A 12,588-nucleotide genomic window follows, 5' to 3' on the forward strand; every position below is an offset into this window, starting at 1 on the left:
TAAATGTTACTAGCTTGCTGATGTAACTCACACGATCTACAAAGTCTTACATGGCATGGGAGCAGGATATTTGTAGGTCCAACTTCCTCCAATTGTCTCTGTCTGCTCCATCAGCTCCAGCAGGAGTAGCATACTCTAGGTACTGTTTATTAAGGAGTGCTATCTAATAGTACCCTAGTAGTATGCCTTTTATGTAACTGAACCTTTATGTAATTGCATCAAACTTTTCAAGTGAGCCAGGTCACAAATCTGATGGTGCAGGAATTCCAGGAATACTACTTTATTGTGATATGCTATAGAAACAGACAGTTGGAATCTAGTCCAAATGATCGACTTTCCCCATTTTAAGAGCATTGAGGTCAAGTTGGAGCTATTCTACATCTTTTCCTCACACATTCCACTTCCTCATGATTGATCAACATTTTATCTCTTCAACCTTCTTTTCAAGACCATGCTAAATTCTTCAAAATCAATGAATATTAGTAATGTTTAGTTTTTTGTTTTTAGATGGTCCTTTGTGTTGAGTTCTGGTCTCATTACAATGATGTAGCATTTAGGGAAAAAGATAGATCCCAATATTCCTATACCGGAAGCCAAGATGGAGAAGATCTCCACAGCTACCATGTATTTTCCTTTGGTGCTCAGATACGTTGGGACAAAAGTCATCCATACACTACAAAATACCAGCATGCTAAAAGCAATAAATTTGGCTTCATTAAAAGAGTCTGGCAGTTTTCGAGCAAAGAAAGCCACAACGTAGCTGATGAGAGCAAGAAATCCCATATATCCTAAAATATAATAGAACATGTTCCCTGATCCTTCATTGCATTCAACTACAATCTCTTCTGGAAGAGAATGCATGTCCAAATTTGGGAAAGGAGGGCCAGTGCACAGCCACAATATGCAAATACTTGCTTGAATGCAGGAACAACAGACAATCAGAGAGTATGAAAATCTTTGTCCCACCCATTTTCTCATTTTTGATCCTGGCTTAGTAGCCATAAAAGCTAAAACCACTGTGATGGTTTTGGCCAAAACTGAAGAAACTGCAACTGAGAAGATGATCCCAAAAGCAATTTGGCGAAGAAGACAGGTCAGCAATTGGGGCTGACCAATGAACAGCAAGGAACAGAGGAAGCAGAGGAAGAGGGAGACAAGGAGAAGATAAGTGAGATTCCGGTTGTTAGCTTTGACAATGGGAGTATTCCGATGTTTTATGAAAATTCCAAGTACCACCACTGTGGTCACAGAAAATGATAGACCCAGAACTGTCAAAGTGATGCCCAAAGTTTCATTATAAGACAAGAAATTTAGATCCTTGGGAATGCACATATTTTTTTCCTTGTTTGGATATTGTTCTTCTGGACAGTCTAAGCAGTCATCCATATCTGTGAAAATATGTATTTCAGAATTCATAGCAGTATTTCAGATTTGCATACTTTTGTTTACTGAGAAGTATTTATTAATCGAAAACATTCTATGTCATAAAACATCAGTGGACTACTATGGTTCTTGGAACTGAAATGTGCAATAATTCTCATCATTCATTGCCTTCTGTCCTTCAAGGTAGACATGCTTGCAGATATACTCTAGCTACAGAGCCTGGTGGCGCAGCAGACTAATAGCCTGTTATTAACATTCAGCTGCCTGCAATTACTGCAAGTTCGAATCTCCCCAGGCTCAAGGTTGACTCAGCCTTCCATCCTTTCTAAGGTAGCTAAATTGAGGACTCAGTTTGTGGGGGCAATAAGCTGACTTTGTATAAATATACAAAAGTATGAAGGCTATTGCTTAACGCATTGTAAGCCGCCCTGAGTCTCTGGAGAAGGGCGGCATATAAATCAAATTAAAAAAAAAAACATTAACACCTTTTCACATCTCTGTTAAATATATCTTTGTTCAATCTTGCTTTTGGAGGGCTCAACTAAAATGGAACTCTCATGAATAATCAGGATGACCCGAAGAGCCACGGTGGTGCAGTGGTTAGAATGCAGTGCTGCAGGCTACTTCTGCTGACTGCTGGCTACCTTCAATTTGGCAGTTCGAATCTCACCAGGGTCAAGGTTGATTCAGCCTTCCATCCTTCCAAGGTTGGTAAAATGAGGATCCAGATTGTTGGGGGGCAATAAGCTGATTCTGTAAAACACTTAGAGAGGGCTGTAAAGCACTGTGAAGTGGTATATAAGTCTAAATGTACTGCTATGTGTGTGATATCTCTGTGTGCCTTTATGGATATGCACAGTTGCACATACATAAATATAAAAATATTTCCTACCTCTTTCATTTGAAAATTTTCTTGATGGACAAGTATTACAACCATAGCAACAAAATGGCTTCCCTTCCTTCGTTTTCTTTCTGGAACCTGGTGGGCAATGATCATTGCACAGAGCAAGAGGTATAGTCTATTCATTAATGAGAGAGAGAATTACATTTTATTTCCTCGAATCCAACCATTTTCAGAAATCAGTATATATTTCTGAAAAATATTCATTAGTTTTGTGTGTGTATGTGTGTGTGTGTGTGTGTGTGTTCATGCAGATATGAACACAGATAAGAAAGAACCGATCCAAAATAGCATGTATTATTGATGAAACTTACCCTTACTCAGAATAGGCTTTCTTCATATAGTAGGTTGAAATAACCTACTATATATGATTAATCTCTTGTGGTTATTCTGAGTTGTTTGTATTTGATTTCAGGGCTAGCAACATGTATAGCATCATATAGTATCATAAGTCAATATATACATTATATTATTACTGAAAGCAGGGACCACGCCAGTTATGGGGATCTATGTGGAATCTAAATTCCTCCACAAGAATTAGTGTTTTCTAGTTGGATGCTCTTCCTGATGCCACATGGTGTTCGTAGCAGATATTTTTTTCTTTGTGCCCTGAAAGAGAGATAACTGCTGCTACTTAGGATTGAACTCTCAACCTTTCAAATAGGAGGTGATAGTTTTCACCACAAGGCCATCATGCTGCTCTTGTAGGAAATCTAAAATAATCCCCCCAAACCAGTGGTGAAATCCAAAAATTTTCCCTATTGGTTCTGTGTGCGTGGCTTGGTGGGCGTGGCTTGATGTGTGTGTGTGTGTCATGTGAGTTGGTGGGCATGGATAAGTCTTTTTTTACTTTTTTAAAGCATTTTTTTAAAATTTTAATTTAATTTAATATAATTTGTATCTTTGTTGGACTCAGGGCGGCTCACAACTAATAAAACAAACCCAATAAAACATAAAATACATAAATATGCATACATAAAATACATAAATGTATAAATATATAATTTAAACATATATTAAAACCCATTAAAATAATCAAAAAACCCCTCAGTCCAGGTTGGGTGATGTGAACAGCCATGTTTTTAATTCGTGGCGGAAGGTGCGAAGGTCAGGAGCCAACCGACCTTTTACTAACTATTCATCTGAACCGGTGGTAAAAAAAAATGCTTTAAAAAAGTAAAAAAAAGTGTGACAATCAACTGTGCCACGCAATCATCAGAACCTTTTTAAAAAACTTTTTAAAGCCTTTTTTTACTATCGTTTCAGGGAAATGGTAGCATTTTTTACTACCGGTCCAGGCGAACCGGCCCGAACTGGTAGCATTTCACCTCTCCCCAAAAATAATTATATAAAGGGCGTGGAGAAAATAACTATCATCCTGTAGCCTGGGGCTAAAGTGACTTTGAAGTTTAGCATGGGTGAGGTGATAAGGATGGTCTAAATGCTAGACAGACAATACTCAATAATAAAAATGCACCTCCTCAATCAGAGATATTAAAAGATAACCAGTAGAAGCTTCTCGGGGTACCGGAGCATTTTCTTATTTGAAAGTTCACCATTTCCTTGTGGAAAAAGAGAATGGAAGCCATCAATTTCTTTCAGTCCTCCTTCCCCTTGCAAACTAGCTTTGTGAAAAATTTCATAAACAGGATCTAAAATGTCAAGTTTGTCCTCTTCCAGACACTTATCATAACAATACAGGCAATCATTAATTGCTGAATAGAAGGCCATCTATTTTGATTTTCAAACTGGAAACTTCATTTTGGTCCTACCTGGTTAAAATGGGCCTGCCATGTGATTTTTCTTTCATTGATGGAGAACCTTCTGCCTGATGGGGCTTGAGGATCCATTTGTCCCACTTTTACTTTCATGAAGGATTTGTTAGGGAAAGTAACCCAGTTGATGATGTCAAATCCATCTAGCAATTCACCCTTCTTGTCAAAAGACACCTTGTATCCGGCACTGTTGTTAAAGGAGACTTGACTTAGGAAATGGTAAAGCTGAAATAAATGAAATTTTGGCAAGTATTATTACCAAAGTGGTGGAAACAGTGAAAATTGTTTGGCTTGGAATAGAGTTTTGCTATACTCAGAAGCTCTTCAACTGTTTTATCGTTCCATTATTGGGAGTCCCATTATTTCCTTCCCCAATCAAATATTTCAGTTCAGCTCAGTTTTAAAAGCATAATAAGCACTAGCAAGCAATGTATTTCAAATAAACAGACTAAATTTTCTTTTGGCATAGAAATATCTTGATATACCTGTTTCTCTCCCCCCCCCCAATATACCTGTTTCCCACTGATTATAAGCCAAATCGGGCATTTGAATGTATGGCAATAAGGCCAAGCGCTTATTTCAGGGTTCAAAAAATATAAGACAAAGTCTTATTTTCGGGGAAACATGGTATGTCACTGATGGGAATCCAAGTATTTCAAAGCTCAGGCTTATTACTTGCCTGGGGTAAGGTAGTATTACTACTAGTATTATCTCAACTTCCACTACTACTGTGTTTTCCTGAAAATAAGGTATAACATGAAAATAAGCCATACTCACAGAATAAGCCCTAATTAAGACCGCACCCATTCTGGGGGCTGAGGGGGGGCATGAGGCACACAGGTAAAAATTAAGATATGGTGGGGATCAGGTTCGAGGTGCCGTACTACTTATTTTGGACAGTTGCAGCCAGGCCTCGCACACCCTAACACCTTCCTTGCCTTGCCAGCTGCAGAAGAAGTGGGCCGGTAAGGCTGGCAAGCTTTTGCTGAAGGGTTCTGCAGCCAATAATACAGCTCTGGAACCCTGTTATCAGCTGCAGTGGCCTTCAGGAAACCCTTGCTCACCTCAGAAGAAGTTCCTGAAGGCCTCTGATAGTGAAAAGGAGGCCAGGGGCGACGCATGCAAGTGAGGAGAGTCAGTGAAAGACATCCCCCCAAAATAAGACCTGGTGCCTTTTTTTTGGTGGCAAAAACTATATAAGTCTGGGTCTTATTTTCTGGAAAACATGGCACTTCTACTGAATTAAATTGATATGTTGTCTACCTTCCAGTGACTCTGGGAAGTTTCCAAGTGTTTATTAAGCAGTAATGTATTTTTTTTTCTGCTACAACTTATTGTGCAATTTTTATTATTTACTTTAACTAGAATGTTCTGGAAAAGGATGGATTTGATGTATTCTGGATTTTGTGGCATCCTGCATCTGCAAGAACACACCTCCCATTCCTTTCAAAACTTACAACAATGATAATCTCGGAAAACCTTTAGTCCTTTTATTGCCATTATGAAGTCTATTTACACATATTTATTTCCATTGTTTGCAGGTAGACTTACAACCATTCATTTAGTGATTATTAAAACTGAAAGAATAAGTTACAACTAGACCTTACACTTATAGCTGTTGCTGCATCCTTACAGTCATGTGATCAAATCTGAGCACTTGGCAACTGGTATGCAATTACAATAGTTGCAGTGTCCTGGGTTCTTGTGATCCATTTGTGACTTTCCCATCCAGCTTTTTATATAAATGAAGGCACTAATATTAACAATAACATTGATGCATCAAAAAAATCTGCCTTCTAGATGTGGCACTACCTGAAAATACTGTGATTTAGAAGTCCTTGGGTGATCTCTATCCAACACTGCTCCATATTTCCTTCTGGATGAATAAAAGGCATGCAAAGCATGTGCCACAGCATAGACAGCATTATAAACGCTGTAGCTTTGACTGGTCATGCTCGTTTCAAAAAAAGAATGTGGAAGGCTTTCCAGTCTCTCATCGCCAGTACAGCTTCCTTTGTCTGTTGCAGAAGCTGGAAATGAGCATTTAAATGCGTGTTCCCAGAAGACTCTGATAAAATGATCGGCCAGAGAATGGGGGTCCTGGAATAGAAGGAAATTCTGAAATGTTGACATCTCCGAGGTGTGACTTGCAAAGGACAAGGCGCCGTGGAAGATCTGCATATTTAAATTGTTTAAAAAGGGCTCCACTGAAAAATCCCAATGGGCTGTCATCACCCATACTTTCTGCACAGGCAGCCTCATGTCTGATTCAGCAAGATTGAGCACTAGTTGCAAATCTAACATCAAGTGAGCATCAGCACTTACAACACAGACATTGACGTTTGTTTTACTCAGCAACAGGGCCATTTCCCTAAACATGTCAGTGAAATTATCAACCATGTTTAAAATATTGCTTTGGACTGGCATTCGTTCAGAGAAGGCAGTGCAGATTCCATTATCATTAAAGCTTTTCTCCAAGGTCTGCACAAACTTTTCTCCTTTATCGTCATCCATGGCTATGATCCCAATCCATTTCCATTGAAAATGCAGGAACATTTTGACTATTCCTGTATACTGATGCGCTTCATTAGGTACCATGCGGTATAAGAAAGACGGGTGGCTTATATCATTCACTGGTGGACTATATAAACAATAGGAGACCTAAAGGTCAACATAATTACATTCATAATAGGGAAATATAAAAATATCCACAGGATCGAGCACAAAAACACAGTAGTTTTACTTTCTTTTCTAAAAAAAAAAAAAAAGTTAGTTTACAACACCCACAGCAGTGGTGAAATGTAAAATTTGTTACTACCGGTTCTGTGGGCGTGGCTTGGTGGGGGGGTAATGTGACTGGGTGGGCGTGGCCAACTTTTTTTTTTTACTTTAAAAAGGATTTTTTCTACAACATTTTCGGCCGAAGAGATTGCAGAAAAAAATGCTTTTAAAAGCCTCTGATGATCAGGCAACTCAGCTTGGATCGCCAGAGGCTTTTAAAAGCATTTTTTTCTATAGCCTCTTTGGCCGAAGAGGTTACAGAAAAAAATGCTTTTAAAAGCCTCTGGCGATCAGGCAACTCAGCTGAGATCGTCAGAGACTTTTAAAAGCATTTGTTTACAACCTCTTCAGCTGAAGAGGCTGTAGAAAAAAATGCTTTTAAAAGCCTTGATGATCCCAACTTAGCCGCACGATCATCAGAGGCTTTTTTTTAACTTTTCAAAACATTTTTTCCGCAAAAATGCTTTTAAAAGTAAAAGAAAAAGCCTCTGATGATCGCTCAGCTCAGCTGTGCATTGGGGTGGGGTGGCACATGGATTTTTGCTACTGGTTCTCCAAGCCACCCGACACCATTGCTACTGGATCGAGCGATCTGGTCCGAACCGGGAACATTTCACCCGACCCACAGGCTGCTCCAATCACAAACTGATTTTATGTAGCATTTAGTTTTCTCATCCTTAACATGAGCTAAACCGAACGAAACCCCAATAATAAATAAATAAATAAATAAATAAATAAATAAATAATAAAACACACTATTTGTTTCGCATAACAGATTCCATATCATCCTGACTTCTTTTATCTGCATTTATGCATATTATTTCTTTTGTCATCCATTTTCCCATCTCCAGTTAAACAATGCATGAAGTACAAATGTTCCTCAACTTGCTCTAATATTTCATTATTTATTTTTGATTCATTATTATTCCTTTTATTTCCCTGGTTACAATCTAAGAGCAGTCAGTACCAACTAAATAGTACCACCTAATCAGAGGTGGGATTCAGGTGGTTCGCACCAGTTCAGCTGAACCAGTAGCTAACTTTTTCTACAAGTCGGAGAACTGCCTGAATCCCACCACTGATTGCCATCCCCAGCCGCTCACCCTCCCCTCCCAGCTACTCCTTGCTTGGCCTCCCAGCCGCCTGTCCTGAGAAGGTAAGGCTGATGGCGGAGGAAGGAGAACCACTCTGGGCCCACCATGCTTGGCCAAAGGGGCACCTCGGGGGGAAATGATGAGGCTTGGCCACCTTTTCGGTTCGGCTCTCGGCGTCCACAGAGCTTCCAGACTGAAGGCCTGAGAGAAAGTGCCTAGTCCAAGAACACAGTCCTCTGTGACAAAGCCCTTCCCTGGGAGCAAAGTCTTGGATGACCATCCCAAAGGCCTTGAGGGGCTACAGAGTTTCCATGAGCCTCTGCCAGCCTGAGCACCCTGCCCTTCAGATCCCAATAGGGCCAGTGCCTGGTGGTGGCACTCCAGGTGGGCAGGAGGTTGTCCCAGGGCTGCACGTGTACACCTCGCCACACCTCAGTGGAACAACTGCCTTGGCCCCAGCACGGTGCTCTCTCCTGAGACTGCCCATTTACCCACTTGCCCACCACCTGGAAATGGTGTGTCTCCCTGTCACGGGCTGCATGGGGAGCTGGAGGCAAAAAGGAGGGTGAGTGGGTGGCAGCCCCCTGGAGGGCCTGTGGAAGCCAAGAACTGGGCCCGAAAGGTAGTCAAACCTCGCCATGTTACCCCAAGGAGAGCCTTCAACCAAGTCTGTCTTCCTTTCCTGCCTTACCTTCTCAGGTATGCTATTTTCCACATTTCACTTTGGAGCCCCCCAGGTGAGGGCAGTCCGCCGCATCCAGGCTCAGTGGCATACCCTGAGCTGCTGCCTTCACCACCTCATGAGACAGACAGACAGCCTATCCTGCCGGGCACTCCTGGCCAGTCCCCCAAGGAATGTGCATGAAGAGATGATTGCCCCCAGCTCCTTGTTGCCCAGATAGGTTAGCGGGCAAGGCTGGTTGGGTGGATGGGGTCCTTCATCCCCTCCCTCTTTTGGACAATTTCCCCTCACCCTCTGGAACTGGGCCTGGCAGTGGCATGGAACATGGGATCACTAGTAGAGAGAGGAGAGTGTGAGGTTGTTGCTTCTGGGACAAGGGAAGCTGGGAAGCATCTGGGGCCAGCTCACCTGGCCTCTCTTCCTCTTGCAGCTGCATTTCCTCCATCTGTCATGGATGTCAAGTACAGATTCAACATGTGTCATAAGTGCTTCTGCCAGTACACCAAGGCTTCATTAAGGTGAGGGGAAGAAAGCTGTGTAGGCCCCAGCCATGCACTTTTGGTTGCCCACTACTGCCGCCAGCTGATATCCTTTCATTGCCCAGAGTTCCCTGGCAATGCCCTTGACATCTCCTGACTCTAATGGTCATGTGCAGACTAGGGAAGTAAATCTGAAAGCATGTGTAATGTTCTAATGTACAGAACTTATAGTTTAATGTGTGGCAGAAAGTGGACTTTGGGTATGTTTTTCCAAATTCAATAAGTGAGGTTGACTGTGTATAGTTTTAGACAAGCTCTGTGTGTGTTTGTGTGTGTATGTGTGTGTTCTAAGTAAACTTAGAAGAGTGCTCAAATCTTCTGCTCAAAATAAAACTCCCTATACAACCAGGCTTGAAATTTGAGGTCTGGATAGCCTCAAACTATGCCGTCTACATTCCAACCTATACTTAGTTCATAAGATTATTTACCAAAACATCCAACCTGTAAATGAGTACTTTAATTTCAACCATAATAACACAAGGGCTATCAATACATTCAAACTCAATGTAATTTGCTCTAATCTTGATTGTAGGAAATATGACTTCTGCAATAGAGTAGTTAATGTCTGGAACACTCTACCTGATCCTGTTGTTAGTCTCACTAATCCCCATACCTTTTACCTAAAACTGTCTACCATGGACCTTTCATGTTTCTCAAGCATTTCCCAAGGGGGTGTGTATAAGCACCCCAGTGTGCCTACCATCCCTGTCCTACTGTCCCCATTTATATGTAATAATTCTATGTGTTTATGGCTATGTTTTGCCTATTTATATTCTTTTAGTTGTGCCAATTTTTTTCATGTGTCCATGTCTATGCCTATACTGTTACTTGTTTCCTTGCACTTGTTGACAAACAAACAAATAAATAAATACACATACAGTATATATAGTGCATAATGTATCTTTTTGTCTGTACACTCTCTATATTATGTAATATGTATGTACACATATGTTTTAGTTTAGTTTTTAGTTTTTATTGAATTTGTATACCGCCCTACTCTTGAAGGACTCAGGGCGGTGAACAGCCATAGAATAAAACATATAAATACAAAATTTAAAATAAAGTAAAACGAATTAAATAATTTTGCTGAAAATTTAAAACCCCAATAATTTAAAACCAAATTTAAAATTTCCATTTAAAAAGGGGAAAAACTTAGGTCAGGCCAGCTTGATGAAATAAGAACGTCTTGAGCGTGCGATGGAAGGTACACAGATCCGGGATCCTCCGTATCTCCGGGGGGAGCTTGTTCCAGATAGTAGGTGCCCCCACAAAGAAGGCTCTCCCCCTGGGGGCCGCCAGTTGACATTGTTTGGCCGATGGCACCCGGAGGAGCCCCTCTCTATGGGAGCGTACTGGTCGGTGGGAGGCTATTGGTGGTAGCAGGCGGTACCGTAAGTAACCAGGTCCTAAGCCATGGAGCGCTCTAAAGGTGATAACCAAGACCTTGAAGAGCACTCAGAAGACCACTGGGAGCCAGTGCAGCTCGCGCAGGAGAAGTGTCACATGGGAGCACCACGTCGCTCCTATTACCACCTGCGTGGCCGCACTCTGCGCCAGTTGGAGCCTCCGAGTGCTCCTCAAGGGGAGCCCCATGTAGAGAGCGTTACAATAGTTCAGATGGGAGGTGATGAGGGCATGAGTGACCGTGCGTAGGGAGTCCCGATCTAGAAAGGGACGCAACTGGCGGATCAGGCGAACCTGATGAAAAATCCTCACGGGCACGGCCGTCAAGTGCTCTTCTAAAGACAGCCATGAATCCAGGAGGACACCCAAGTTGCGAGCCCTTTCTGTGGGGGCCAATGATTTGCCCCAATAGTCAGCGATGGCACCAGCTGACTATATCGGGACCTCGGAAACCACAGCCACTCAGTCTTGGATGGGTTGAGCCTGAGCCTGTTTCTCCCCATCCAGATCCGTACGGCCTCCAGGCACCGGGACATCACTTCAAGGGCACCGTTAGGGTGGTCTGGGTTGGAGATGTACAGTTGGGTGTCGTCAGCGTACTGGTGGTACTCCACCCCGAAACCACGGATGATCTCGCCCAGCGGCTTTACATAAATGTTGAACAAAAGGGGCAAAAGGACTGATCCTTGCGGCACCCCACATATAAGGGGCCTCGGGGTCGACCTCTGCCCCCTGTCAACACAGACTGCGACCGGTCGGAGAGAAAGGAGGAGAACCACCGTAGTACGGTGCCTCCCACCCCCAACTCTTCCAACCAGTGTAGCATGATACCATGGTCGATGGTATCAAAAGTAATATATACATAAGATTAAATAGTGCATTTTGGATGTTCTCTAGTAGTAAATAAGTAGAGAGGGATATTGTATCTTGTTGAGGCTTTTAAGGTGAATGGCCAGGAGGCAGGGCCGGGCATGGTGAGTGATGTCGAGTTGGCCATGCCCACCTAGTCATATGCCCACCCAGCCATGCCTACCCAGGTGGTCATTAGGACAGAGAACCAGTTGTTAAGTTATTTGAATTACTAACATAACAATTAATATGAAACTTTCCTATTATCATGTTTATCTCTTATGTAAGTTTAAAAGAATTTTTAAAAGCATCACTGATCATTCATGTACCCTAGCTAGATTACTTTTGATCCCCTTCTGTAATATAATGATAAGGAATGAAGAGCACAAAAGGAATTTTGAGAGAGGGGGCAGGGGTGGAATCGTTAAGGCCCAGATAAATAGACAAAAGGGAAAGAAGATAGTTACCATATTAAAGATAAACACCAGTTGGCATTGTGAAATGTAAAACATGAATCCTGTTGAGAAGGACAAAGTTTTGTCCTTCCAACAAGCAACCCCTGTTATTCATATTATCCATTCATAATTTGTATAATTAAATTGAGTTTTAAATGGTTCACTAACACTTTTATAAACAAATTTACACAGAGCAAATGAGAAAGAAATAATGCAATATCTGTCATCCTTCCTAAAATATCATATTACCAGCAAAGAAGAATGAAATTGTATCACATTAATACAAGAAGAAAAAAACAGAAGAAGGTTACACATATTTTGTGGTGCTGACAATGAGATCTCAAAACTCTTTGTATTCTCACACTAAATTTAGAAGAAGTCATATTATTTCTGCTCAGATCAACCTTCTTTTGGTACATTACTATAGAGAAAATGTAAACAAGATGCAGATAATAAGTTCCTCCACAAATGAAAATACTTTCTTAATAAATGTGGATAATAAATGTCTTAATAACTTTTTGCAGTACATCAACTAGAAGTTAAAGTCCAGCCATCTTAAAATTGTCAAGATTGAGAAACACTGTAATAGACAGCAATAGCAATAGCACTTAGTCTTATATACTGCTTCACACTGCTTTACAGCTCTCTCTAATCAGTTTAAAGAGTCAGCCTATTGCCCCCAACCATCTGGGTCCTCGTTTTACCCACCTCAGAAGGATGGAAGG

The 12,588-nt window shown here is 41.5% G+C and overlaps 1 protein-coding gene across 1 annotated transcript; it reads right to left on the bottom strand.

Moving 5' to 3' along the window:
• Positions 1–58: 58 nt before the first annotated feature.
• Positions 59–9,061, bottom strand: LOC117660037 (vomeronasal type-2 receptor 26-like). The gene is made up of 6 exons (XM_087893358.1): positions 9,025–9,061; positions 8,426–8,481; positions 5,872–6,720; positions 4,057–4,284; positions 2,276–2,402; positions 59–1,388 (listed from the first exon to the last, which is right to left on the bottom strand). The coding sequence occupies exons 1-6, from the start codon at positions 9,059–9,061 to the stop codon at positions 490–492; spliced, it is 2,196 nt and encodes a 731-aa protein (XP_087749484.1). The 3' UTR covers positions 59–489.
• Between the last annotated feature and the right edge of the window lie 3,527 nt (positions 9,062–12,588).

Source organism: Pantherophis guttatus, chromosome 4 (genome assembly GCF_059756535.1).
Source record: "Pantherophis guttatus breed Tessera chromosome 4, ASM5975653v1, whole genome shotgun sequence".
Taxonomy (NCBI): domain Eukaryota; kingdom Metazoa; phylum Chordata; class Lepidosauria; order Squamata; family Colubridae; genus Pantherophis; species Pantherophis guttatus.

Coding starts and splice junctions, on each gene's coding strand:
- LOC117660037 (XM_087893358.1), bottom strand. CDS start 9,061: ATGGAGGAAATGCAGCTGCAAGAGGAAGAGAGGCCAG. Junction 8,482..9,024: donor GCAAGAGGAAGAGAGGCCAG/GTGAGCTGGCCC, acceptor TTTTGCCTCCAG/CTCCCCATGCAGCCCGTGAC. Junction 2,403..4,056: donor GGCAGGCCCATTTTAACCAG/GTAGGACCAAAA, acceptor ATTAATGAATAG/ACTATACCTCTTGCTCTGTG.